The 27,691-nt window shown below is 60.7% G+C and overlaps 5 protein-coding genes across 5 annotated transcripts; all 5 read left to right on the forward strand.

The window, feature by feature from the left end:
- Window positions 1–463: 463 nt before the first annotated feature.
- Window positions 464–7,721, forward strand: TOMM40 (translocase of outer mitochondrial membrane 40). Its single transcript, XM_058674775.1, has 9 exons — window positions 464–747; window positions 1,477–1,544; window positions 1,710–1,802; window positions 2,194–2,295; window positions 2,381–2,486; window positions 6,473–6,595; window positions 6,677–6,753; window positions 6,844–6,946; window positions 7,151–7,721. Exons 1-9 carry the CDS (start codon window positions 498–500, stop codon window positions 7,288–7,290), a joined length of 1,062 nt encoding a protein of 353 aa, XP_058530758.1. The 5' UTR covers window positions 464–497; the 3' UTR covers window positions 7,291–7,721.
- Window positions 7,722–8,925: 1,204 nt separating this feature from the next.
- APOE (apolipoprotein E) lies at window positions 8,926–11,100 on the forward strand. Its single transcript, XM_004598038.2, has 4 exons — window positions 8,926–9,003; window positions 9,496–9,572; window positions 9,957–10,134; window positions 10,258–11,100. The coding sequence occupies exons 2-4, from the start codon at window positions 9,527–9,529 to the stop codon at window positions 10,976–10,978; spliced, it is 945 nt and encodes a 314-aa protein (XP_004598095.1). The 5' UTR covers window positions 8,926–9,003; window positions 9,496–9,526; the 3' UTR covers window positions 10,979–11,100.
- A 2,827-nt stretch (window positions 11,101–13,927) lies between these two features.
- Window positions 13,928–15,620, forward strand: APOC1 (apolipoprotein C1). The gene is made up of 3 exons (XM_004597958.3): window positions 13,928–14,054; window positions 14,494–14,638; window positions 15,453–15,620. Exons 1-3 carry the CDS (start codon window positions 13,997–13,999, stop codon window positions 15,511–15,513), a joined length of 264 nt encoding a protein of 87 aa, XP_004598015.1. The 5' UTR covers window positions 13,928–13,996; the 3' UTR covers window positions 15,514–15,620.
- A 7,594-nt stretch (window positions 15,621–23,214) lies between these two features.
- Window positions 23,215–23,887, forward strand: APOC4 (apolipoprotein C4). Its single transcript, XM_058673937.1, has 4 exons — window positions 23,215–23,286; window positions 23,373–23,530; window positions 23,657–23,793; window positions 23,850–23,887. The coding sequence occupies exons 1-4, from the start codon at window positions 23,215–23,217 to the stop codon at window positions 23,885–23,887; spliced, it is 405 nt and encodes a 134-aa protein (XP_058529920.1).
- Window positions 23,888–24,919: 1,032 nt separating this feature from the next.
- Window positions 24,920–25,511, forward strand: APOC2 (apolipoprotein C2). Its single transcript, XM_004597957.3, has 3 exons — window positions 24,920–25,002; window positions 25,181–25,331; window positions 25,421–25,511. The coding sequence occupies exons 1-3, from the start codon at window positions 24,948–24,950 to the stop codon at window positions 25,509–25,511; spliced, it is 297 nt and encodes a 98-aa protein (XP_004598014.2). The 5' UTR covers window positions 24,920–24,947.
- Window positions 25,512–27,691: the final 2,180 nt, after the last annotated feature.

Consider the following 27,691-nt stretch of genomic DNA (forward strand, 5'->3'; position numbering starts at 1 on the left):
GCCCCCCGCCTTGTACGCACCGGAGCCAATCAGAATGCCGCAGGGGAAGCCAAGCCGACCAATGGGAGAGGCAGCTTCACCGCGGGGTGGAGTCGGCCTGCGGTAGGGAGGTGGGGCGACGCGCCGCTGGGTGGTGCAAAGTCTGAGCATGGACCAATGGCAGGCCAGGACCGGATCCCGCGGCGTCGCCAGCCAATAGGCACCGGGCACCAAGGCCCCATGCGAATGGAGGGGCGGGACGCTGTGAGTGACATCCAATAAAAAAGCACCTCCGAGAGAGGTGGGTGGGACTCGCCGGCTCCCGTCCAATGGAGAGGCCCGACCCTGCGGCCGGGGGGAGGTTCCTGCGGCCCACGGAGCGAATGAGTGGGCCGAGGCGGGCGGCGGCGGCGGCGCGTTGGGTTGCGCGCGGCGCACGGGGTGAGCGCGGAGCCGCCAGTGCGCACGGGGCCGACCGGCGCGCGCCCTGCCGTCCGCCCTCGCCCCGCGCAGCCACCATGGGCAACGTGTTGGCCGCCAGCTCGCCGCCCGCGCCGGCCCTCGTGGGGCTGCCGCCGCCGCCGCCCGCGCCGCCGGGCTTCACGCTGCCGCCGCTCGGAAGCGGCCTGAGCGCCGGGGCCAGCGCGGGCCGAGGCGCCGAGCGGCCCTCCGGACCTGCCCCGTCCTCCCCGGGGGCCGCGGACGACGGGGCCTGCGGCTGCCTGCCCAACCCCGGCACGTTCGAGGAGTGCCACCGGAAGTGCAAGGGTGAGGGCCGCGGGGTCCCGGGATCGCGGGGGGCCCTCCGGTTCTCGGGGTGTGGAGTGGGCATGACGGCGGATCGCGGGGTGCGGGTGCGGGGATCCCCCTGCTCTCGGGCGGGCATGGGGTCGGCCGGCGGTGCAGCAATCCCAGGGTGCAGCGCTGGGATCGCGGGGTGCGGGGGTCCCACGGCTCTCGGGCGGGAATGGGGTCGGGAAGTGCAACGGTGGGATCACGGGGTGCGGGGGCCACCCAGCTCTCGGGGGGTCGAGTGGGCATGGTGTTGGGCGGTGGTGCAACGCTAGGATTGCGGGGTGCGGGAAGCCCCCGGTTCTCGGGTGTCAGGTGGGCGGTGCAGCGATCGTGGGGTGCAGTGCTGGGATCGGCAGGTACGGGGTGCCCCCTACAGAGCAGGCGACCCTAGGGGTGCGCTCGCCATTGAACAGAACGGGACCTGAGGCCCAAGGTCACGACGAGGGACGCAGTCCTGGGGTCCCCGAGCTCCGCTCAGGCCTGCGCCATGCTGGCGGTCAGTGACTGCTCATGCATTCGGCTCCTGCTCTTCCCCCTACCCTAAACCAGATACAGATCGGCGGGGTGAGGGCTCCTCAGCACACAGCCATTGGGGTGTGCATTGCCCCAACTCACCCTGTCCATGGTCGGGGGTGCAGGCAGGGTCCTGGGGGAACCCCGTCCCCTGGGTGAGGGGTGTCTGACAGCCTCTCTCATCCTCAGAGCTGTTTCCCATTCAGATGGAAGGGGTCAAGCTCACAGTCAACAAGGGTTTGAGTAACCACTTCCAGGTGAGGATGGCATGGGTAGGGTGAGGGGTGTCCTTCTCCCCAACACCAGGCATGAAACACTCTGTGTTACCCCCACCCCCAGCCTGGGCCAGGCCCCCCCCAGCCCCTTGCCATTGTCTTGGGGGTGCCCACAACCCACCCCAAACACACCTCCTGCTCTCCCAGGTCAACCACACAGTTGCTCTCAGCACAATCGGGGAGTCCAACTACCACTTCGGGGTCACGTACGTGGGGACCAAGCAGCTGAGTCCCACGGAGGTGAGCTTCTTTGCCTGGGTCATTGCTTACAGCTCTGTGGGGACAGGCAGAGCCTGGGGTCAGGTGGGACCCTGTTATGTCTGCTAAGATGCACTGGGGTGACCCCCACCCGACCCTGGCACCCCCAGGGCTGTGGCTTTGGCCAGGCCTCAAATGTTCTCTAGGGGGCGCTAGAGAGCCATGGGTGCTCTTGAAGTAGGGGAGGCCTGGCTTTTGGGGTGTCTGCTGGGAAAGTGCTCCCCCACCCCACTCAGGCCGCCCTGAGGGGGCTGAGCTAGGGCCAAATCCTTGTGATGTGTTTAGGGTGTCCTGGCCCCCGTCCTGGGCTCCCAGGCCTGAGGTGTGAGTGTGCTCGCAGGGTGGACCTCCAACCCCCGCTTTCTGCCCACAGGCGTTCCCTGTGCTGGTGGGGGACATGGACAACAGTGGCAGCCTTAATGCTCAGGTCATCCATCAGCTGGGCCCCGGGCTCAGGTCCAAGGTGGCCATCCAGGTGAGACGACGTGGCAGCACCCACATGGGCCCTGGCACAGCCCGCTAAGCCCCTGGCTGCCCTGACACCACGCTCCTCCCTACAGACCCAGCAGTCGAAGTTTGTGAACTGGCAAGTAGACGGGGAATACCGGGGGTCTGACTTCACCGCAGCCGTGACCTTGGGTAACCCTGATGTGTTGGTGGGCTCAGGTAAGAGATGCAGGCTTCAAGGGGTGCCCATAGGTGACCACCCGATCAGGGGTCGTGTGAAATAGGCAGATGTGGGTTGAGACCCCAGGCTCACCAGAATCGTGATACGGGCAGTGTCCAGCCCCTGTGTGGGCCTGTTTGCACGTGGGCAGCGTCCAGGCCGGTGGGTAAGGAAAGACCCTCGTAGGAGGCAGCACACACACGAGCTGATGTGGACTCCTCCTCCTGGCTTGGGACCGGAGTGGCCCACGTGACTGCCGTGCAAGCTGGCGGCTCCTGTGTGGGCTGGCCAGGGACAGTGGCTGTCTGACTGGAGTCCGGGTTCCTGGCTTCATTTGTGTGTCTGTCCGGCTTAGTGAACAAGCCCTAAAGAGGGGCAGCGTGTCCTCCAGGCACTCGGGAAGGTGGTGAACAAAGGGGCTTCCAATCCAGATGTGGGGCAGCCCACAGCTGTCGTGGGGCAGGCCTGCGGGGTGAGTATAGGGCCTGCAGAGATGGCCTGAAGCAAGGCCTCAGGGTGGGAAGGAAGCAGCTGAAGGGAGGCCGAAGTGCCCAGGCCCTGGGGCAGTGGCAGCAGGACAGACTGCGGCCAAACTGCACGTGGGACTTTGACCTTGACTGTGAGTTAGTGTGAGGGGAGCGGGAGCCAGTGAAGCGAGACCTGACTTAGCCTCTGGTGGTTGCCTAGACCACAGGCTGGGAGGAGAGAAGTGAGGGGATCCTGGGGTGGCCGGTGGGTGACCGGTGGGGTTTACTGATGGAGGAGGGTCTGCTGAGCCCCAGGGGCAGGGACAGGGTCCCTGGGGGCGGAGTTCGCCTGTTGTGGGTGCTTGCTGTGTGGTGGGGAGGAGGCTGTCTGGCGGGAGAAGTGGGGGGTGTGGGGCCAGGCAGGGTCAGAGCTGGCTGGGAGGGTGCCAGAGGCCAGGGAGCCTAGGACAGGCCTCCCAGAGAAGGTCCTGACAGCAGGAGGGAGAGGTGCTACTGGCTGGCGGACCCTGCTCCTGCTGACCCTCCTGCCCGGGACCATCTGCCACACCAGCAGGGCCTCCCTCTGCTCCTGTCACACACCTGTCGCCTTCCCAGACTGACAGGGACAGCACCTCTGCCCTGCCCTCAGGCGCAGTCGCACTGCACGTGGGAGGCAGGGATGTGCCGGGAGCCAAGTAGGCACACAGGAAACGCTGAAGCATGTGGGGACAGCAGGCTCCTCTTATTGCACAAAGAAGTGTTTATTTCTTTACTGAAAAGATCAATCTTCCACTTACCGTTCACCCAGGCAGGTGCCAGAGGCAGCCAGAGCCGGGCGCCTGAGGAGCATCCGGGTCTCCTCCGTCAGTGGCAAGGGCCCCTGGCTCAGCACTGATGGCTCCGTGTCTGGCTGCCAGGACCCAGCTCTGCCTGACCTCGGGCCAGGGACTCCGTGCCTCAGTCTCCTTGACTGTCACAGGGCACGTGTGCAGCTAGGCCTTGCCGTGCACTGGGGTCTCTGATGCCCGCAGTGGGCAGGGAAAGGTGGGCCGCAGGTCTGTGACCACCCCCTGCACAGGGGAGGGAGGCAAGGCCAGAGTTGCCATCTGCTGGCCCAGGAGCCCCACCTGCTAGAACCCGAACCCGCACTCCCTGCCTCCCTCCCCAGAGCCTGGCTGCTCTCTGGGTGCCCACTTTGTGAAGGTATTGGGCGAGGGACCCCTGGGACATCTTCTCTGGAATGCAGGTGTTGGGGCTGAGGGGGAGCAGGAGGGCGCTTGGGGAAGCTGGCCCGATGTGGCATGTCGCACCCTGTGAGACCGCAGCCACTGTCAGGCCTGCTTCCCAACCCTGCAGCTACCACTCATCTCGAGCAGGCAGCCCTGATGTGGGCTTGTGGCCAGGTGTGGCCACCCAGGCCACCCTCCTCCCACTGCTGCCCAACTTCCCCTCCAGCCACCTGTGCTGCAGGTGGACAAGGTGGGGCTGGCAGTGGGCCCCCGCCCGGAGCCGCCTGTTTGCTCTCAGACCTGACTTGCTGCCTCTTTGCATCTCAGGGTTTGAGCTCAGCAGGCTCTGCGTGTCACTTGTTCGTGCCTTTGTTCACAAGATAAAGACTTCTGGGTCCCCTCTGAGGTGCCGGTGGCCAGCCCAGGATGAGCTGACCTGTTCAGCAGTGGCCCTGGCATGGAGTCCTTGGGGGTTGCAGGGCTGGGCTGCCCAGGCTGTGAGGTGGCCTTGTGACCAGCGAACCTGGTGCTCGGTAGCAGGACGGCCTGTGCTGGGGGAGAGGCATCAGAGACTGGGCTGTAAGCAGGTGCAGGTGTGTCGCTGTGCACCAGAGGGAAGGGCCGCTGGGCATAGTCACAGCACCCAGGGACTGCAGTGAGGAGCGGGCACTGGGGTGCCATGGCAGGTTCCAGGCACAGGGTAAACAGGGTGAGGACTGCTGTGTGTGGGGTCACCTGGAAGGGAGGGGAAGGCAGGGCTGGGATCTTTTCCTGACCGTCTTTGGCTGTCCTGCCCTAGGCCTCAGCCATCTCCTTTGCTGAGGGGAGTGGGTTACCGAGAACAGGGCCGTGGGTTCGTGTCATCTTGAAGGAGAAAGAGGTGCCTGCTGCTGATGGGAGGCCCCTGGCCGGGTCATGGTCTGACCTACAAGCCTGTGTGCGCATGCCCTGGCCCGGCAGGCTTCTGGCCTAGGCGCCCTCGTTCCCTTCCCTCTCCTTTCCTCCTCCTGCCTGTAAAGTGGACTGGGGGTGTCAGGCCTCCAGCTCCTGCTGCAGGAGCCACTTCTGGGAGCCAGGGTTGCAGGCTGAGCCACTGAGGGCGCATTGGCTTGGTTCTGGCCACAGTGCTCAGAAGACAGAAAGGAGACATGATGAGTGGCTGCAAGTTCCCAGCTGGAAGGAGCTGTGGCTCTTTATATTTTATTTTTTTAAGATTTGGGGGCTAGCACCTGGCTCAATTGGCTAATCCTCTGCGTATAGGCACCAGAATCCTTTATGGGCATTGGTTCATGTTCCAGCCTTTCCACTTCCAGCTCCCTGTTGATTACCTAGGAAAGCAGTCGAGGACAGCCCAAAGCCTTGGGACCCTGCACCCGCGTGGGAGGCCTGGAAGAAGCTCCTGGCTCCTGGGTTCAGATTGGCTCAGCTCTGGCCATTGCGGCTAGTTGAGGAGTGAACCAGTGGATGGAAGATGTTTCCCTCTCTGTCTCCTCCATGTAAATCTGCCTTTCGAATAAAAAACAAATAAATCTTTTAAAGTAAAAAGATTTAGGGCCGTGGCCTAGTGGCTAGGATTCTCGCTTTGCATGCGCTGGGGTCCCATACGGGCGCTGGGCCATATCCCGACTGCTCCACTTCCCATCCAGCTCCCTGCTTGTGGCCTGGGAAAGCAGTCGAGGACGGCCCAAAGCCTTGGGACCCTGCACCCCTGTGAGACACCCAGATGAGGCTCCTGGCTTCTGATTGGCTCAGTTCTGGCCATTGTGGCCACTTGGGGAGTCAGTGAATCAACAGACTGAAGATCTTCCTCTCTATCTCTCCTCCTCTGTATCTCTGACTTTCAAATAAAAAGAAATAGAACCTTTTCAAAAATAAAAAGATTATAGAGATTAGAGAGGGAAAGATCCTTTGTAAACTGGCTCACTCCCCGGAGAAGCCAGGAACAACTTCTGCGTCTCATGCAGGTGCAGGGTCCCCAGGCTTTGGGTCGTCCTTGACTGCTTTCCCAGGCCACAGGCAGGGAGCTGGATGGGAAGTGGAGCAGCTGGGACTCAAGCCAGTTCCCATATAGGTTGCCAGCACTGCAGGCGGAGGCTTAAGCTACTGTGTGGCCAAGTGGCTGGATCCTGGGTTTGAGAGGGGCAGAGACGTGGACTGTGCCCCTGATGCACACTTGTGTGGCTGTTTGTGGGTGATCTGCCCTCAGCCCTTGTGGCCCTACCCCTCCCCAGGCTGGGGGTTCCACTGCACTCCAGCGGCAGGACACCCACCACCCTCTCCCGCCCACAGGAATCCTCGTGGCCCACTACCTGCAGAGCATCACACCGAGCCTGGCCCTGGGCGGAGAGCTGGTCTACCACCGGCGGCCCGGGGAGGAGGGCACCGTCATGTCCCTGGCTGGCAAATACACACGTGAGCAGGGCAGGAGCCAGGGGGCGGGGTTCTCCGATGCCCACGACCCCCAGAGCCTGACCCCACGTTGCTTTCTTGCAGTGAACAACTGGTTGGCAACAGTCACACTGGGCCAGGCAGGCATGCACGCGACATATTACCACAAGGCCAGCGAGCAGGTGACAGGCTGGGGCTGCTGGGGCCTGGGGTGCCAGGAGGGAGCCCCAGTTGGGCGGGTGGCTGACATTCTATGGTCATGACCCCTCCAGCTGCAGGTGGGCGTGGAGTTTGAGGCCAGCACCAGGCTGCAGGACACCAGCGTCTCCTTCGGGTACCAGCTGGACCTGCCCAAGGCCAACCTGCTCTTCCGAGGTAAAGTTACACCTGGGCTGCCTGGCTTCTGCCCCCGCCCCACCTCTGACAGACGAGTGCAGGCTGAGCCTGGAGCATGGACAAGGCCTCCCCAGCCCAGCCCTTGCATGTGGCCACCCACTGTTTCCCCCTGGGGGCTGGCAGCTGCCTTGCTGACCCGACAGGGTGGGCACGTGATCGTGTCAGCCTGCCCTTCCCCCACAGGCTCCGTGGACAGCAACTGGATCGTGGGCGCCACGCTGGAGAAGAAGCTCCCACCGCTGCCCCTGACGCTGGCCCTCGGCGCCTTCCTGAACCACCGCAAGAACAAGTTCCAGTGCGGCTTCGGCCTCACCATCGGCTGAGTGCCCGGACCCGCCTCGGCCCGCTCTCTTCCCGCCCTCCTGGGGTCGGGGGCCGTGGCAAGGAGGGGCCCAGGCCCGGGCTGGCAGCCGAAGAGGGGACTTTGTAACTGGGGGCCGTGTCGGGGTCTGACCGTGAGGCAGTGTGCCTGGTGGGCCTGGGATCCCAGAGGGGATTCCGGAGGCAAGCGCTGGAGGAAGCGGCGGCCTGGCCACCACCTTGGGGAGCAGCAGCCTGGCCACCAGTGTCCCCTGAAGGCCCTGGCTGGGCCACCCGGGAGGCCACAAGAGGAGCTTTCCCGTTCCTGATCAGTCCTCCCCGCCCATCCCCCCACCCCCGTCTATCCCTCGGTATAAATCATGTTTATAAGTTATGGAAGAACCGGGACATTTTACAGAAAAACAAACAAACAACAAAAAAAAATACACATGGAAAAAAAAAGCTGAGCCGGGAGGCCCACGTGTGTGTCTGGCTAGTGGGGTGGCATCCCCGCGGCCGTCGGCAGGGGGCGCACGAGCCCCGGGCAGCGGAGCGGCTGCCGGGCAGGGTCGGCGAGAGGCAGGGGACACCGGGCCCTGGGCTGGCCAGAGGGCAGGAGCTGCAGGTCACGCGGCCTGGCCAGGGTGGCTCCAGTGTAAAGGGTATCAGGAAGCCCGGTCCTTGCAGATAACCAGAGGAGGAGTAGCCAGAAGTTCTGTTCCCAGGGGAGCTGCAGAGCTGGGCTGAGTTACACTCTGTCGCCCAGGGCTCGGGATTAACTGACCCCTCTCCAGATGTGAACTGAAACCCCAAAGGTCCCAGCAGGAGGATGCAGGTTGATGCCTCCTAGTTACCTGGAAGAACCGCCTCCTGCTGCAGCCGGAGTGCAGACCCGCACCAGGTCTGGCTGTGCTGACCTCATGGGTCCCATTGTCTTCAAGAACAGGCGCTGACCATCCCCCCTCTGGTCCCGGCTGCGAGGCTTGGGGCCAGTTTGACCCTGAGTCTTAATTGGGTCCTGAGTTTTGGGAAGGGGACAGGCTTGGGATGCACTCAGCATGTTGGGTGCCAGCCTCCAGCCTTGGTCCCCTCACTTGTTGCATTAAGACTGTGGTGTGGGGCACAGGCAGTCACTTGCCTGGCTGCTCAGAGGCAGGAGGTCATTTGCCCAAGGTCACACTGGTGGGGCCAAGATTCAAGCCCCAACAGTCTAGGTCAAGTTCTGACTAGGGTGTTTTGGAAGACACAGCTGTGTGGGTGACCGCCGGTGGGCACGCCACCTGTGCCAGGCAGGTGCTGGGTTCTTGATAAACAAGTGGGGAATGGGGTTACCAGAGGGCATAGCCAAAGGCTAAATGCAGACTACAACCGGGAACTCTGACCTGGGCTTTCCAGCCCTGCCCAGGGGTCTGGGGTCCCCAGCCCATCCAGGCCAAATTGCTCCCACGCACACTGGGGCGGCAGCCTGCCACCCCTCCCCTCCGCTGCCCGCACCCCGGAATGGAGAGGGTGCCGGGAAGCCCAGGGAGATGTCGCTCCCTCCCTGGGGGCGGGGGTCACAGGGCCTCCAAGCCCCACCTCCCTCCTCACCCCGCAGCCCACCTCGTGACTAGGGGCTGGCCCAGCCCGCCCTAGCCCCGGGGAGGGGCGGGGCAGGGGGAGCCCTATAATTGGACCCGACAGGGTTCCCTGTGTCCTGCTCTGCCCCAGCCAGGCGAGGAGGTTCCCAGGATTCGGTGAGCAGCGCAGCACGGGGTGACCATCGGACTCTGGACAGAGGGGTAGGGGGCAAGGAGAAGGAGACCAGGCTGGGAGAGAGGCTGTGATGGCCGAGCATGGGCTGCGCTGGGCTGGAGGCAGAGTTGGGGTTTCCATTAGCTCCTAAATGGAGAAGCCACGCTAGAGCTAAGCGCAAGGATGGGACGAGGAATGGAAAACCCAACTGCGAGCTAGCGCAGCGCCCAACCGGGAGGCACAGGGTCGGGGACGGGGAAGAAGTGGAATCTGAACCCTGGGAGAGATGGGATTTGGGACGGGAAGATGGCTGGGGACGATGCGGGAGAGCCGCAACCCGCCGAGGCACCGCAGGGCGAAGGATTGTGATTGGATGAGGCTGTCACAGGGCCCAGCCAGGCTCCGCGGGCCGCGCCTGGTGGAGCGGGGCAGGGGGCCGGGAGGCTGGGGGTGGGGTGGGTGGGGGTCTGTTCTCATCCGCTGTTGATTGGCAGATCCAAGACTGACCGACCGCAGGCGGGAAAAATGAAGCCGTTGTGGGCTGCAGTGTTGCTGGTCACGATCCTGGCAGGTATGGGGGCGAGGCTCCTGGGGTTCCTTGAGCTCCCCACTCCCTTTCAAGCCCCGGGTCGCCCTCCCCCCTCCACACACACACATGCACTTCTTCTTGTCTCCTCCTTGGGAAGGGGGGCCTCCAAGTCGGCCATTCACGGGCCCTGGACCTCAGCTTTCCCCATCCATAAAATGGGAGTTGAAACACTAATGTATTCCCATCGAGCACTTAGCTGGGGAACAGGTCTCTTTGGGGTTTGCCAGCTGATCACAAACCCCAATCCCTCTGCCCACTATGCCCCCGCCAAAGCCAAGGCGCCCTTGCAGGGCACTGAGTACTATGCCCCAGAAAGGCAGAGGGCCCAGGGACCCTGATACAGCTGTCCATTTGCTGTCCACCCAGGATGCCGGGCCGAGCCGGAGTCGCAGCTGGAGGGGGAGCCGGAGCAAGGCAAGTGGCAAACTAGCCAGCCCTGGGAGCTGGCCCTGAGCCGCTTCTGGGATTACCTGCGCTGGGTACAGACCCTGTCTGACCAGGTGCAAGAGGAGCTACTCGGATCGAAGGCCACCCAGGAAGTGACGTAAGTGTCCCAGCCTGACCCCCCCTCCCCAGGCCCCAGGGGTGTGGGTACCTGCCCTGGAGTCCCTCTCCCATCCCATTCGCACCCAGACCCTGGCCCACCTCCCGCCCTGTGGGCCCGCAGGACGCTGATGGAAGAGACCATGAAGGAGCTCAAGGCCTACAAATCGGAGCTGGAGGAGCAGCTGAGCCCCATGACCGAGGAGACGCGGGCACGCGTGGCCAAGGAGCTGCAGGCTGCACAGGCGCGGCTGGAGGCCGACATGGAGGAGGTGCGTAGCCGCCTGACGCAGTACCGCTCCGAGGCTCAGGCCATGCTGGGCCAGAGCACCGACGACCTGCGCGCGCGCTTTTCATCGCACCTGCGCAAGCTGCGCAAGCGGCTGCTGCGCGACGCCGAGGACCTGCAGAAGCGCCTGGCCGTGTACGCAGCCGGGGCCCGCGAGGGTGCCGAGCGCGGCGTGGGCGCCCTCCGTGAGCGCCTCGGGCCGCTGGTGGAGCAGGGCCGCCTGCGGGCCGCCACTGTGAGCAGCCTGGCTGGCCAGCCGCTGCGGGAGCGCGCCCAGGCCTGGGGCGAGCGGCTGCGCGGGCAGCTGGACGAGGTGCGCAGCCGCGCCCGCGACCGCCTGGACGAGGTGCGCGAGCAGGTGGAGGAGGTGCGAGTCAAGGTGGAGGAGCAGGCGGCCCAGATGCGCCTGCAGGCCGAAGCCTTCCAAGCCCGTCTTAAGAGCTGGTTCGAGCCCCTGGTGGAAGACATGCAGCGCCAATGGGCCGGGCTGGTGGAGAAGGTTCAGGCCGCCATCAACAACAATAAGACCCCTGCATTGCCCGATGAGAACCAGTGAGCGCGCCCTGCGGGCCGCTCCTGCCGCGGGCGCCCGCTGCCCCTGCCCCCCACCCCACTGGCCTCCTGGTGGACCCCACGCTCCCTCTCCCTGCTTAATAAAATGTGCCAAGCTCCTCAGCAGTTGCCGGGCCTCCGTGTGGTTCCAGCCTGTTTCTTCTGTGTTTGAAAGGTAGAGTTACAAAAGGAGAGATCTTCCATTACTTCATTCCCACAAACGAGTTCGATGCCCACAGTTGCCAAGGCAGGGCCAAGCTAAGCCAGGAACTTCATCCGGGTCTCCCCCATGGATGACAGAGGCCCCAGGACTTGAACCATCCTCCCGCTGCTGTCCCAGATGCCTTAGGAGGAACAGTCAGGGCTCAAAAACCTGGTCTTTGGAGAGGGCTGCCTGCAACGTTCGGCATATGCTGGCATCGGCTCAACCTACTACACCATAATTAGGATGCAGACATCCGTTTTCCTTGCCCCGCACTGGCCACACAACACACAGTCCCCGTCTTCTGCCTCCGCACATTTGTCTGTCCTGGTGGTTTTGTCATGCGTATATGTATGTGTGTCGTGTATGATTTATTGGAAAGGTAGGGACTCTCTCTCACACACACACACACACACAGATCTCCCTTCTGCTGGTCCACTCCCCAAATGCCAGCCATAGTCAGAGCTGGTCGAGGCCAAAGCCGGAAGCTCACGATTCCGTCTGGGTCTCCCTGACGGGGATTCCAGTGTCCAGGCCGCCAGATGCACGGTGACAGGGAGCTGGGGGCCAGGCCCTGGCTCCTGGACTCCGACTACCTGGGCTGCTCTCTTCCTTCAGTCAGTGTCCCTCCAGCTGTGCCCCGGCTCTGCTGTCTCTTCCCATCCCACCACGGAGCCCTAGAGCCTGCCAGCACCCTCCGCTTTGATTTCCCGGAGCAAAAACAAAGCCTGGATGTTGCAATAGCACCTGCTTCGCAGAGGCTCCCAGACCCGGAGGACCATCCTCCAGCCCTCCCTGCTCCTCTGGGCTTATCTGATCCTTCCTCCTCCCCTCCCCGGGCCTTTGTCTCTGCTGCTTCTCTCTGGGAGGCTACCTGTGGCTTCCACCTTCCTTATCAAGCCGCCTACGGTTTTTGCTCCTGCCTGGCTGGCAGCCTGGAGCTGCCCAGTTCTGGCCCTCTCCCCCTCCGGTTACCACCCAGCCCCTCCACGTCCAGCCGTTATTCTTTCCTCATCCCCCCCTCCACTCCCGTTCCTCCCTCCCTCCCTCCCTCCCCGCCGACTGTGCTCCCCAAGGCCTCTACCCTCTTTCTGGGCCCACCCTTCTCCCCTCCAGCTCTGTCTGTCCTGGTGAGCCTCCAAGGCTCAGTGCCGAGTGGGGAGCTCCAGGAGAGGCCAGAGCAGCAGCTGGGAGCCGCTGGAGCCCTCCTCTGCTGCCACCCCCTCAGTTCTCAAGATGGGAGCAGGGGACAGGCCAGGACTTGAGCCTGTGTCTCAGGGCCCCAGCCGCTTGGGTGTTAAGGTACCCTGACTCCGAGGGGGACTTTGCCGGGTTGGATTCTGAGCTCCTCCCTTCGGCAGAGAAAGGAGGGGAAAGGCCAGTGGGCTGCGTGTGCCCAGCAGGCCACACCCCCTCCCTGGTCTCAGTTTCCTCGGACAGGAGGGAGGGAGGAGGCCTCACTTTGGCTGTGTGGGGCTGGCCCAGCAGGGATTCAGACACCCTGAAGTTGGGGAAAGGGTGGGACAAAGACTGGCTGTGCCTCAGTTTGCCCACCTTAAAAGCCCATGGTGCTGAGAACAACAGGGGTGTTGCGGGTCTGCTCTTGTAGGGGCGGGGGAGGGGGTGCGGGTAGGTGGCTGGGGAACGGGGGGAGGGGCGGGGGGGAGTGGCGGACAGGGCAGCTGGGCAGGGGACTGGCAGCCTCGAGTTGGCCCCAAGAATGGCGCAATCCTGCCAGGGTCTCGTCCGTCTTTGCCTGCCCCTTTCACAACTGCCCCTCTCCTGCCCCCAAGGCTGGCACGTGGTTGCAGGGGCACAAGGCCAGCCAACCTCAACTGCAGGGCGAGGCCACCCCCCCCACACACACACACACATCCACCCAGCTGCCTGGGATCACTATCGGTCAAAGAGAGCCCACGGGGGCGAGGGGGAGGCTTGGAGTGCAGCCTTGGGGGACGGAAGTGGTGAAGGGAGGAGAGAGACTGTGGGGGGGCTGGGAGCCAGAGAGGCCAGAAGGCTGAATGCCAGCAGAGGGAGGGGTGGGGGGGGAAGGGTGGCAGAAGGGATGCCGGAGCGTGTGTGGAGAGCTTGCAGCTGAGGCCTTATAATTCAGAGAAACTGGAAACCCGAAACCGAAGGGAGATGGGGGTACAAGATGAAGACCCCAGAGGGCATCAACAAAGGGGGTTAGGGAGTTCCAAGGGCTGGGCTGATTGGCAAGCTGCAGGTGGCACAAGGGGCAGGGGGGCAAGGAACTGTGTACTCAGAAGCTAGAGCAGAGAGGTGGCTTGGGCAGGGGTGGAGATGGCAGGGGTGAGTCCCGGGGAAGGGAAAGAAGGGGGCAGGTGACAGCCACCAGGAAGACGTGGAGCCCAGCTCAGCGGCCCCTGCTTGGGGTCCGGGCTTTAGCAGGCTGGAGCCCCCTAACGGTCAGGGAGGTGGAGGTGCTAAACAGCAGAAGCCATGGCCCTAATTGGGAGTTCCTGGGCCCCACCTGGCGCTCCGCCCGCACCTGAGAGAGGGAGGGAGAGGAGGTGGGTGGGCATAACTACCAGGGGGAGGGAGGTTAGCCTGCCCCGCCTCCGCCCCAGCCTGATAAAGACCCAGACAGGGGCAAGACCTCCCACCCCCGCCGGCTGAGACTGTTCTGGAGGTTGGTGCTGAACCCCTGGGAGAGGAACCTCTGGCCCCTCCCCATCCCCATCCCCACCCCGCCCCAGCCAGCTCCCAAGGGCACAGAACTTTGGGGGAGGAGGTAAGGAAGACCACTGATGGCTCCCACCCCACCCGACCTCCAGAGCGCCCCTCCGGCTCCCCGCCATGAGGCTGGTCCTGTCGCTCCCCGTGCTGGTGCTGACGCTGATGGTAGCTTTGGAAGGTAAAAGTCTTTGAGATTTACAAGCATGGAGCTTGGCCAACACCTCCCAGGATCCGTGGGCGCTCCAGGGGCCTTCCGCGCTAACCGGGTGCCCCTGTAATGCTCTAATGGTTCCCACCCTCACCCTGCCCAGGAGGGGGCTGCTGGAGAGGTTGGTGTTTTGAAACCCAAAAGCTAATCTGCGGGCAGCAAATCTGCCCCCACGAGCCTAGCAACTGATTACATTTGGCGCCCCCGCTTCTGATTGGCTGTGATGCTTATACAGCCTTGACCGGGTGGAAGGGGTGGCTGGGGATTCAGGGAACCCCTTATTCTGACCCCACAGCCCCTAGGAGTCCTATGCCAGGATCTCCCTCTCCGTGCTTGGCATTCCCCCAATCCAGGACTCCCGATAATTAGAATTTCTGTTCCCGCACCCTCTGGCACATCCCCTGTGTAGGCCCAGCCCCTGCCCAGGCGGCGCCCGACTTCAGCACCTTGGAGCGCATACCGGATAAACTGAAAGAGTTTGGCAACACCCTGGAGGACAAGGCCCGTATGGCTCTTGAGAAAATCAAGCGGAGTGAGATCACCACCAAGACTCGGTTAGGACCTTTGGGGGCTTGTGGGAGAAGAGGGTGTAGCCATGCAGGATGTTCCAGTTAACAGGCTGGGGAAACTGAGGCACAGAAAGGGTGACAACACCCCTGGGGTCCCAGAGCTGGATGTCAGGGTCCTGGGTCTGCAACCACAGCTCATCTGACACCATCCACCCAGCCACCCAGCCCCTACTGGCCACTTGGTGGATGACCAAGGACCCCAGCTTGGACCTCCTCCTCCCTGTGTGGTCCTAAGAGAGGTGTGACCCCCTGAGCCTCGCTGGTCCTGGCTCCTTGCCATGCACAGCATTTTACCAACACCAGCTCCCACTCAAGTTGGAGAATCAAGAGAGAGAGAAAGCTTCCATCTATTAGTTCACTCCTTGCATGGTTGCTAGATCAAAACCAAGAGTCTGGAACTCCATCCGGGTCTCCTATGTGGGTAGCAGGGGATGGAGCCCTTGAGCCACCTTGCATACTATACTTTCCCGGGAGAATGAGCAGGGAGTTGGATCACAAGTGGAACAGCCAGGACTCAAACCGGCGCCTGTATGGGAGGCAGGTGTCACAGGTGGCGGCTTCACGTGCTGCCAAGTGAGAGAAGGAGCAGCCTTGGAGGGAAGGCTGAGCCAGGGTGGGGGGCCTTGAGGTGCTCTGGTCAAGGAGGTGGGGGAGGGGCAGGCACAAAGCTGGGCTGTTCAACCCAAGGCCTCCTCAGATTCCATCAGCGTCAGGGCTCAGGTGGGGGTGGCACTTGAACATCCTGGCAGGTGGTGGGCGGTACACAGTGACCCCTCTCCTCCTCCCTCTCCCCCCACAGGAACTGGTTTTCCGAGGCCTTCAGCAAAATGAAGGAGAAACTCCAATCAGCCTTCTCCTGACCCTCGGGCGTCACCCACAGCACTTGGCATCAGGCCGGGCTCCACATGGCTCTCCCTTCTCTTCCTGCCGCCCACCACACACCTCAATAAAAATCCCTTTGAGAGTCCACTCTGTGAGTGATGGTTGCCCGTGGGAAGGGCCGGGTAGGTGCCATGGCGGGGGTGTGGAGCAGGGGGGTGCTGCACCTTGGGGCCTCCTTGTTATGAATCTCTGTACATCCCCCAAGTTTGCCGAGGCCAGGAGAGGGCAGATTGCTCGTGTCAGGGCACACAGCTCGGAAGTGGAGACCTAGAGAGGACCCTCAGCAGAAGGCTTCTTCCAAAACCGAACAGTGCAAAGGAATACGAAAGACGTCACAGGTGTCAAGGGCGGGGCTAGACACCTACACTGTTCTCACCTTTTAGGACACATTTCCCATGTTCCCTCCTCCCAGAAGCCTTCCCTGGACTCTGAGCTGGGTCACGTCCTTCCTGCCCAACTCTGCCCACTCTGTGTCATCACCGTCACAGAGTTCCTGGGAGGTGGAAGCCATCTCTGCTCGCTCCCACTCTCCAGCTGACAAAGCTGAGGCACAGCCGGCCTGAGATCACACAACCGAAAGTGGGTCCTCCCAGCTCCCCCCACCCCGTCCAAGGCAGCTGCCGAGTCAACCTGCTGGATGGACGTGCACAGGCAGCATAGCAAGCCAGATGCATCAGCCCATTCGCACAGGGCGAGTATCACAGTGCAGCGCCCTGTGTCAGAGCTCAAGCCTCCTTGCCCCATGAAAGAGCCTTGGAGGCAGCAGCAGCGATGGCCTACACCCTCGGGCTGTGGCTTAATCCGCCGCACCACCACGCCGCAGGCCCCTCTGCCCCTTGGTATTGAAGAGAGGCACAAAAACTCAAAACAAACCACAAAAACACGTCTCTGTGCAGCTGGCAGAAAGCAGAACAGGCCATGTGTGCTGTTTTGCATTGGTTTGCTTTTTTTGCTCATAATCGAAACTTTGTTGACTACCTGACTGGCCAACAGATTACTGTTGCACGGTTCACAAGCTCAAACCTTCACAGGAGTTGGGTGGGTTCCATAGAGTCGCTGAAGCCACCGTGCAGTCATCTGTGAAAAATCTCCAAGCTCCAGAAGTGCTGTGGGTCACCAGCCTAACCCTCCAGCAGGCACGGGGAACCCACTGCTGTTCAGGGCATCATCCGTGGGCCTGTACATAACATACACAGTTATCAGTTTAAGGATTAGTCCAAGGGCCCGGCACAGTTGCCTCGTGACTAAAGTCCCTGCCTTGTATCTCATATGAGTGCTGGTTCGAATCCCGGCTGCCCCATTTCCATCCAGCTCCCTGCTTGTGGCCTGGGAAAGCAGTCAAGGACAACCCAAAGCCTTGGGACCCTGCAACTGTATGGGAGACCTGGAGGAAGCTCCTAGCTCCTGACTTGAGATCAGCTCAGCTCCCACCATTGCAGCCACTTGGGGATGAACTGGTGGGTGGAAGATCTTCCTCTCTTTCCTTCTCTCTTTAAGTCTGACTTTCCAATAAAAATAAGTAAATCTTAAAAAAAAATAGTCTGAGTTGCTGTGGCGTAGCTTATAAAGCTGCTGCCTAGGGTGCCTACACTCCACACAGACACAAGGAGTTCTGGCTACTCCACATCCCATCCAGCTCCCTGCTAGTGCATCTGGCAAAGCAGCAGAAGATGGGCCGTGTGCCTGGACCCACGCACAAGACCCACATTGGGATTTTAGGCTCTTGGCTTTGACCTGGCCCAGTTTCTGACTGTTGTGGCCAGTTAGGCAGTGAACCAGGAAATAGAAGCTCTTTCTCTCCATCACTCTGTTTTTCATAGACTTAAATAGATCTTAAGAAAAATAATTAAAAAAAAAAAAAGTTTGTGCATGACTAGAAACCCGAGGCCTTCTCGTACCTTCTTGCTGGTGTTGTGTCGGTCAGAGAAGCAGGCTGCCCCTGAGCTGGCCTTTCCCTCCAAGCAGGAGGCGGCTGAGTCGGGCGCCCTTAGCGGTTCCTGAGCCCAGCCCGTCCCCAGGTGTGTGGATGACGGCGTGTGCACCTGGGCAGCTGCCCACACAGCCCTGCGAGTGTGCACTGGCGTCAGCGCAAATCCGCAGCATGCTCATACTGAGCACTGTGTGCTGGTGTCCCAGCAGGGCCACCCTCCTACACACACACACACAGAGGGAAGCTGCCAAAGCCCCAGAAGCAGCTCCCGGCTCTGGCCCAGGGAACTGATAAAACAGTAAGACTCAGATTGCAGCACAAGAAAGGAGGTGTGGGATGCTGACACAGCGCAGGGGGAAGAGTCGGGGAGGGGAGTGCGGGGAGTGCGGGGAGTGGGCATTGCACCCCCGTCAGCTGTGCAAGCCCAGGCGTCTCTGTTGCTCATCTGTCTTGCTGCTGACATGCGTGGGGAGCGTGGGTGCTGCCTCAAGAGCTTGGGTCCCTGCCACTCGTGTGGGAGACCTGGATGAAGTTCCTGACTCCTGGCTTCAGCCTGGCCCAGCGCTGGCTGGTGTGGTCCTTTGAGGAGTAAATCGACAGATGGAAGACTGTGTGTGTGTGTGTGTGTGTGTGCGCGTGCGCGCGAGTTCCTTCTCTGTCACACTACTTTTTTAATAAATACAGCTTTAAAAAGAGAGACAGAGGGTAGGCAAGAGGGTCAACAACATCATCCTTGACATGAAATTACAATAAACACACATGTCATACAGCCACAAATGTTTCAGATTTTATAGGGGAAATAGTTACAAATTAAATATCTGAAAAACAGTGTGTATTCAAGGAGCTGGAAGTGGTTCAACAGGCTAGTCTTCTACCCTGTGGTGCTGACATCCCATATTGGTGCCGGTTCTAATCCTGGCTACTCTACTTAACATCCAACTCCCTGTTTGGGGCCTGGGAGAGCAGTCAAAGATGGCCCAAAGCCTTGGGACCCTGCACCCATGTGGGAGACCTGGAAGAGACTCCTGGCTCCTGGCTTCAGCCTAATCCAGCCCTGGCTATTGGTGACCATTAGGGGAGTAAACCAGCGGATGGAAGATTCTCTTTGCTTTCCCTCTCCTCTCTCTGTTGTCCTCACTTTCAAATAAAATAAAAACAGTCTCTCTCTGTTTTTTAAGGATTTATTTATTTTTATAGGAAAGGAAAATTTACAGAGAGGTGAGGCACAAAGTTCTTCCATCTGCTGGTTCACTGTGTTGAGCTTGCAGACCAAAGGGCCTATGTGACCTTTAGCACTAATGGGTCTCAATTCTTACTAATCAAGACCCACGTAAGTCTGGTTGTCTCACAGGTGGCTCCAAGTAATTAAGTGGGTGCTTTCCTTAGTTGCTGGAGGCCTGGGCTGTCCAGTCGAGATAGGTAGGGAATCTGTGGTATTTCCTCTTACCTTGCAGGCTATTGTGAATTGCCCCCTTTCTAGATATTGTGGATTGTCCCTATAAAAACCCTATGAATGTGCTGTTCGGGGCCACACTCCAGTAAGGGGTGTTGGTCCTGGCCGACTGGCCAGCCAGCTGCCTGCTCTCAACCAAGAACCCGAGCTCAGACATGCTGAGCTTGAATAAACCATCCTTGTGTACTTGGATTGACTTCAGATTCCTGGTGATTTCTGGATGGCCTCAATGGTCCGAGCTGAGCCCATCTGAAACATGGGGTTTCTTCCAGGTCTCCCACACGAGTGTGGGGTCGCAAACACCTGGACCATCCTCTGATGCTTTCCCAGGCCTTAAGTAGGGAGCTGGATGGGGAGTGGAGCAGATAGGGTACAAACCACTGCCTATATCGGGTGCTGGCACTACAGGTAGAGGATTAGCCTGTTGAGTCACCGTGCCAGTCTCAAAACCAGCCTTGGAAAAAGCAAGTTAGGAAGGGAGAGAGATACCATTTCACACCTGTTTCCACCTGCCACAGCCCCGAGGGAGGTGATGGGTTTAGAGAAGGTAGATCAAGGTGTTGAGGAGGGGGTCCCAGGGTGGAAAGAAAGAGCTGAGAGGGTGACTGGGGGCTTGACAGCCAGGCCTGGAGACCTGGAGGACACTGGGCGCCAGATCTCAGGCCCCTCTGCCCCCATTCCCCCTGCAGCTGTTTGTCAGTGGCCCCTGAGCCCCTCCCCACCCCCCTCCACGACCTTCAGCCCATTCCTGTCCCTGAGATGGACAAACATTGCAGGCAGCGGATAGCAAACAGCCGAGGCCGCCCTGTGCGCCAACCTTGGAGCTGGGGACAGAGGTCAGAGAGCTCCCTCGCGCCCAGCCCACCCGGCCCCGCTCCAGGTTTCCCCCTGTGCTGTGCTGTCTCCCTGCTGTTTTGTGTGGGGGCCAAGGGTCTTGGCAGGGCCGGAGAGTAGGGGAAGCCCTCGTGCCCCCCTCAGGCTCAGTTTCCACATCTGTAAGATGGTGGCCATTAGACACGGTCTGGTGTCTGCCTAAGGGGTAACGGAGGTTGTGCAGGGCGGAGGGGGGAAGAGGTGCGTGCTAAGTCAATAGCAGCTGACAGGGACCGGCGCCCTTGCGGTGACGACTCTCCCGGCCACCCGCTGCCGAGTCAGGAAGTGTCTGGGACTGCCCAGAGGGGTTAAGCAACTTGCACGAGGCAGGATGGGGGGGTATGTGGGGGGGGGCTGTCACACGACTGGAGAGAGCTGAGGTTAGTTAGGCTCTGAACCCCACACTGAACTGCCTTAATGCGCCAGGCAGACGGCCTGTTTGCACCTCTGTGCTGCCATTACATATTTCTTTTTCCTTTCGTTTGAAAGAGAGACAGAAAAAGTTCCCATCCACTGCAGCCAGAGCCAGGTCAGGCTAAAGCCTAGAATTCAGTACTCCATCCGGGTCTCCGTGCAGGAGGACAGGAGCCCAAGGACTTGGGCCCTCACCTGCTGCTTTCCCAGGAACATGGACAGGAAGCTGGAGCGCAAGCAGAGCCGGGACTTGAACCCAGGTCCGCTGCTAGAGGCTACAGACCTTCCCAGGAGGGTCACCACCGGCGACCTCAGCTTGTACTGTGGTTAAAACACACACACGTACTGCTCGGAGTGGTGTGTCAGTGGCACGAGGCATTCTCGCTGGGTTGAGCAAGCCCGGCCTCTTTCTGCTGCCAGGACATTTTCATCATTCCAAACAGAAGTGGGATGGTTGGATGTTGCTGAGCACTAGAAAACCTGTGTGGAGGACTTGCTGGGGCGGGTGCTGCGGGGAGCCTGGGCTAAACAAACTGCCTTCTGATGGGTGCTCTGGTCCAGTTGTTCAGGCTGAGGGGTCAGAAGCGTCAAGTCAAAATACTAGATGCAGCCTCTCTTGAGAAAAATGAAAAAGCAAGCTGTCCCCCTGCATTCGCAGCTCTGCTGCACAGCAAAGCGCAGGTGGTTGGGCAGCTTGTGTGCAGTTCCTAGGTCTTGCCCTGAAGCACTGGGGGTCTTCCAAAAGTTCCTGGGAAATGTACATTACAGGCAATTACAGGTGGACTTCCCAATGGCCCTGCCTGTAAAGAAGTCCTCCGGAAAGCCCCCCTTCCCATGAACTTTTCGACACATCCTTGCACACATACTAAAGAACTGCTTGCTGCTTCTCTAAAACTCAGACAAACCTGGGCATCCCCCAGGGGTGCGGAATGTTCTGCAAATCATGCGGTTCTGTCCTACCAAAGTCACTGAGGGTGGGACTCAACAACCAATGCGGTAACGGTGGGCTGACTTTATGGTGGGTCACTGGGGATGGTCTGTGGACTGCGGTGTGTGTGCACACAGCCCTGGCAGGAGCAAAGTTCCCTGCCCTTGCTAGACCATCCAGCCCCCTGGGTACCCTGGGACCAGGTCAAGCTGCATCCCCAGGGGTGAGGCTGTGTTTGTGAGAGAATGTGTGAGTCTGAGTGTGTGAGTGTGACATGTGTTCGTATGTGTGAGAGCGTATGAGTGTGAACTGGGTGCTGTCACACCCATTTCACAGATGGAAAGACTGCAGCCCAGAGAAGGGAATGTCTTCACCCAAGGGGTACAGTGAAGGACAGGGCAGCTGGGAGCCCAGTGGTGTGTGTGTGTTAGTGTGTGTGTCCTGTGTGTCCTAGCCCACCAGGGAAGGAGAGAGGCGGAGCCCGAGGCTGGGCCTCTCCCTCTGGCGTGGGGGTGCCTCAGCAACAAGGAAGAGTCCCTGCTGTGAGTACCCAATGGGTCAGGCTCCCCACAAAGAGCAAGTCTCGTGTGTCCTGTTGTTCTGGAAAGTTCTGATGCTCAGATCCAGGACCCCCCGCCCCCCCCCCCCCACGTTTAGCAGACAAGGAAACCAGGCACACCTCACTCACTCACACACACACACACACACACACACACACACACACACACACACACGGACTATTAAAGGCCAGAGAGCCTGGAGCAGCAGCCGCTTCAATGCTGGAGGTCCAGGACACTGTCCTCTCTCAGGCCTGGGAGCGAGAGGCCAGCAGGGGCAGGCCCTGTCACCCTGCGCCCTCTCCTGCAAGTCCCTGCCAACGGGTGTGGGAGGTGGCCAGGGGAGGGCTCTGCTTGGAGCAGCCTGTCTCTGCCCCCCTACCTCTCTGCCCCCCTGCCCGGGCTGGACAGCTGAGCACAGAGGGACAGAGGGAAGAAGCCCCGGAAATGCTGCCTCTGAGCCGCAGGTGCCTGACTGTCCCTGCCCTCCCTGTGCCTCTGGGTGCTGGTCCTGGCCTGGTGAGGAAAGAGCGGGCAGGTACTGGGACCCTACCTGGGAGGGGTGAGAGTATGACCTGGGAGTTTTGTGGACTTGAGGCTTGGGACCTGTGTGTGAGTGTATGTGTGTGTGTGTGCACGCGAGGCTGGGGTGGCCGTGTCAGGGGCTGAGTGAGGAGGGAAAGATGTTGAAACAAATGACGGTGGTCCTTGTGTGTGCAGGTAGAGGGACATGTCTGTGAGCGCGCATGCGCAGGGAGGGGCCGTCCGTGCTCGGGTAAGGTTGCACGTAACACATGAGCCACACACATTCAGCTGAGGCTGCGTGTGATGCGGGCACAGAGCCGCGCTAGTCTCTACGCCGTCTCTTCACGACGTTCCCTAAATGCGTGAATCTGAGGTGCTTTTTCAACAGTGCTGTTCATTTCCCTTTTCTTCAGAAGGCAGAGGGATAGGAAGAGAGGGGAGAGCTTCCATCTGCTGGTTCATTCCCCAAATGTCTGCAAGGGCCAGGGCTGGCTGGCTCAGTCAGAAGGCCAGAACTCCATCTGCGTGTCCCACGCACGGGGGGGCTGGGACCCGAGTCCTGAAGCCAGCATCTTCTTGTCTTCCATGAGCAAGGGCTGGAACCAGGCACTCAGATGTGGGGTGTTTGTGGAGTGACTCCTCTCACAATGGCTCTGGGGGAGAGGGGGCCCTTATTGTCCCAGTCTACAAAGAGGAAATCAAGTCCCAGAGATCCTTGTCATGGCCGAGACCCCACAGCAGGGCCCAGGCTGCCTCTGTGTCAGGGTGTGTGCATGCATATGTCCCTCCAGTGGCCTCTGTGGGCTTTGTCCAGGTGCGTGGGCACAGGGTGGACAGGTGTGTCAGGGTGCCAGGATGTAAACTGTGACCCATGGAGGCGGGGGAAAATCCCAGGCCAACTACAGGGCGGGGGGTGTCCAGGGCAGCCTGACAGGGTGAGGGAGAGGAGGCCTCAGCAAGCAGGGGAGGGACGTACAGGTGGACAGAGGTGAGGGAGCAATGGTCCAGGCCCTGGGAGCGCAGAGAATGGGACAGAAGGCACAGGTGGACGGAGGTGCAGGAAAGCAGGCAGTGAGGGGCCTGCCAGGGGCTTCCCCAGGCCACTGAAGCGACGGAGGGGCAGACCTGAGCGGCTGGGAGGAGGCCAAAACTGACAGCGGGTTCCTGAACTGCCCTCTGGCTTCCCCCAGCATGTGACTGTGGAGACCCCTACCCCGGCGCCTGAGGACAGCCACTGGAGCCTGGTGCCAAGCTTGGTGAAGAAGCTGGTGGGGTCGCTGGTGGCCAGGACCAGAGACAGGGGGCAGCAGTTCTGGTGAGGCCTGGACCCCTGGGTGTGAGGGAGGAGGGGCTGGACCCCTGGGTGTGAGGGAGGAGGGGGTGAGTAGAGGTGGATGGAGGAGTTGCAGGGTTTTCAGCTACTGCCTCCTGTCTCCTGCAGGCGCCCTGGTACCCTCCATCTGCAAGACCTGGGTCCCCGCACGCAGGCCTGGTTTGCTAGCTCCAGGAACAGCCTCCTTAGCAAGGCCCAGGGCCTGTGCCTCAAGATTCTGTGTGGGACAGAGGATGTGGCCTTAGGTGTCCAGTTCACAATAAACCCCTGCTCACCTGTGTTGCTGCCCGCTCCCTCCCAGCACGCTCCACCACCACTCCCCGGGGAGTTAATGAGTAGAGGGGTGGTACCTGGATGGTTTGGGGAGAAGGGATGGGGAGATTTTACCACCCACTGGTCAGGAGAGGGAGACTTCATGGCGCCTGGGTTTCCGGGGGGAACAGGTGCAGGTCAGCAGGTTCCTAGTGGGAGGGGCAGCCCCTGCCTCAGAGCTTCGCTCTCCAGGGACCCCAGACCCTCTTCCTGTGGTGTATGTCAGCCCTCAGCAGCCCCCGACCCCGACCCCACTGATATAGTGTGGGGAGGGAGGACTTCCCAGCACGGGGTCCCTGCCGCTGATCTCAGCTAGGGTCACTGCCCTTCCTGCCCTCCACCACCCTCCCCCCCACCGTCCCAGCGGCTATGTTGGCCAGGACTTTGGCCGAGGCCAGGAGAAGGTGGCGGTTGGGCCAGGGACAAGGGTGGGTCAGCTATAAAGCCCGTCTGCCCAGCCTGGATTGGCGAGGACTGCCTGTGAGTTCGGTAAGAGGAGTTGGCAGCGGGGGTCCGTGGGGAAGGGGCGGAGGCTGTCCAGTGGGACCCCCACGCATGTCTGGGTATTGATGTGGAATCTGTGGAGTTAGGATATCCACCAGGCACAGGGCTGCGTGAGTGTTTAGTGAGTGGGCAAGCACTGGGTGTTGGCTTTTTTTTTTTTGACTTATTTATTTAAGAGAGAGAGATGGACAGAGAGATCTTCCATCCACTGGCTTGTGTCCCAAATGTGCGCAAAAGCCAGGTTGGGCCAAATCAAAGGCTGGAACTCCTCATTCGGGTCTCCCATGTGGATGGAAGGGACCTCAGTCCTTGGGCTACCCTCTGTCTCCCAGGAGGCACAGTAGTTGGTAGCTGGAACTGGAGACAGAGCCAAGATTTGAACCCAGGCCCTAGGCTTTGGGATGTTGGTTCTTAACTGCGTGCCTTCCTGCCCCAAGGTGACCTTGGCCCGGCTTGCTTGGAGCACCCCGGGCTTGGTGCTCCACAAAGCCTCCTAGAGTGAATCCCGTTGCCAGTGGGGCCGACCGGAGGTAAAAGCTTCCCCTGACCATCCCGCTCAGCATTGCAGGCTACCCCAGACGCCATGGACACTCGACTCCTCCTGGCTCTGTGTGTCATCCTGCTGGCATTGGGCTGTGGTGAGTGGGGGACGATCTGCTAGCAGCTTCCTGGGCTAGCAGCTTTGCTGGGAGACCCTGCCTCTGTCCGTCCCCCTCCCCACTCCCCTGCTGTCCTCTCCCTGCCCCTGGCTGCTTCCCCTCCTGCGGCCCCATCAGCCCTCACTCCCCATCCCCCCACTCTCTTCTGCCCCTGCAGTAGTCCAGGGGACCCCCGTCCCTGCGCAAGATGAGCCTGCCCTGATGGAAAAGGTGCAGAAGTCACTGTACGACTACTGGGACTCGGCCAAGGCCGCCGCCCAAGGCTTGTACCACAACTCGTACCTGGCCTCCATGGACGAGAAAATCAGGTAGCCACTGTGGGATCCCGCCAGCCGCTGCCTCTAGTCCAGGAGTGCAGCTCCCCCTCCCCCAACACCCCTCTGTCCTCTCTCCCCAGGGACATGTACACCAAGAGCACGGCAGCCATGACCACCTACGCCAGCATCTTCACTGACCAGATCCTGTCCCTGCTGAAGGGAGATGACTGACACGGGGGAGGGGAGACTCGGCCCCAGCGCACCCCCGCCACCCTCCTGCCAGGACCCCCTGGCCATCCTGACCCACCACGGGAACCACACTCAGCTCCAGCCCCAGCAGTCCGTTCCCAGCTCTAGCCTGAATTTTGACCAATAAAAATAATAATTAAAAAAAAAAAAAACAGACTGAGTTCGTTCTCTCTGAACTGCACAAAGCCTCAGGTTTTTCTGAGGTCCCTGGAGCCCAGCTGGAGGGGTACTTTCAGTCCAGGTGGCACTAAGTCAGCGCCTGCTGTATGCATGGGGGTAGGGGAGAGGTGGCCATCAGTCACCCACAGGGGCCCCAGGAGCCCACTGTCCTCGCAGGCCCAGCTTTCTCTGCTGTAAATGGACAAACCAGAGAGTCCACAGTGGCCTCTGGCAGCGGACAGCTCTGGACTGGCACTTTAAAGGTGCCTGTGACCCACATGGGTGGCCCCAGATGGTGTGCTGGGTTCCCCGCTTTGGCCTGGCCGAACCCCTAACTGTTGCGGGCTCTTGTGGGGAATGGACCAATGGTTGGAAGTTCTGCTCTCTTGCCTTTTAAATCAAATGAAAAATAAATGCAAGTTACTTGCCCCCCCCCTTCAATGTGCCATCATTGTGCATTTGTCCAGTGGTCCCCTGTGACTGGGAGGTGCAGTGGGTGTTTGGGCAGGGGAGACTGGCGCCCACATGTCCCAGCTGAGCTGCTGGCAGGGTTGGTGTCCAGCTGGGCCAGGGCCCAGGGAGTCGGGTCTCTGAAGGCTGGGTTCCTTGACAACTCGGCCACACTCGTCCCTCTGTGACGAAGTCCTGGGTCTATCGTCCTGCCCTGTCCCGCCCCCCACCAACATGGGGACCCTCCCAGTGCTAGCCCCTGGGTCCTGGCCCAAGTACAACGGGATTCCTACTTTGCAGTCTGTTTCCCTACTGGGAAAGGGAATAGCATTGCCTGGGCTTGCTGGCGCTCTGGCCAGGTCTTGACCTCCGGTGGAGGCCACGCAGCCAGACCCCTGCATCCTTGGTGGTTGGGCACGGATGCTTGGAGGGCGAGGTGCCAGGTTGAGCCCCAGCTCCAGAAGGGGAGGGTGGAAGAAGGTGTCTGGCAGTGCTAGCAGGAATCACAGGAGGTGCCCGGTGCCAGGGGCCGCAGACAGGAGCACAGGTGCCATGGGGACTGGGCCGCCGGCCCTATTTCTCTTCATTGCTTGGCTGTGACCCCGCAGCCAGGGTCTTTCAACGCCCTCAGGGCACCGTTCCCAGTGCCTCAGGCAGAGCAGCTGTGAGTCCAGTGGAAAACAGGGCCCCTGGGGAAGGGCTGTGGGCAGTGCCCCCAAGTCCCCAGAGCCTGGGAAGAAGTGAGGGCTGCCAAGCACACCCAGGGGGTGACAAGGAGGGGGAGACCCTGCGGGAACAATCCTGGCTTTGTGTTCTTGTTTCCCACAGACTTGAGCCAAAGCAAGTCACTGCCCAGGCCAGCTCTGCCTCCGGCCAGGCCTGGGCAGCTCCCAAACTCCCTGCCTCTCTCCAGCCTTACTCCCTTCAGGACCCCAGACCCCACCTCCCCGAACCTAGAACTCAGGAGTCCTGCACCCCAGACTCCCTGTTTCTCAATTCAGGAGTCTGAAAGCCCCCACCTTTCTCCCAAATCCGTGCTGTCCAGGACCTTGAAGTGTGGGTTCTCACCCCCTCGTGCCTTTCCAGCTCCCTGACTGGTGCTGGGCGCCCCCTAGTGGAGGGCAGAGTGAGGCTGTCCCGGGGAATCTCACGACCCTTGGCAGTAAACAAGTGATTTAGTTGCTGGACAGCCACGCAGCAGCAAACCTGGCTCCACAGGGGCCCTGTGTAACTGTAAGACCATCCTGCTGCAACAGGTCATGGGAACCTAAGTATATCAGATGTGGAAGGGAGAATGGGACATAGTGTATCAAGGACAAACTGCTGCCTTCAGCACCATCTCATACAGGCGCTGGTTCAAGTCCCAGCTGCTCCACTTCCAGTCCAGTTCCCTGTTAATAGCCTGGGAAAGCAGCGGAGGATGGTCCAAGTCTCTGGAGCCCTACACCCATGGGGGAGTCCTGGAAGGAGCTGCTGGCTCTTGACATTAGCCCAGCCTAGCACTGATGGTTGTGGCCACCTGGGGAGTGAACCAGCAGGTGGCAGATATTTCT

Source organism: Ochotona princeps, chromosome 16 (assembly GCF_030435755.1).
Source record: "Ochotona princeps isolate mOchPri1 chromosome 16, mOchPri1.hap1, whole genome shotgun sequence".
In the NCBI taxonomy this organism is placed as follows: domain Eukaryota; kingdom Metazoa; phylum Chordata; class Mammalia; order Lagomorpha; family Ochotonidae; genus Ochotona; species Ochotona princeps.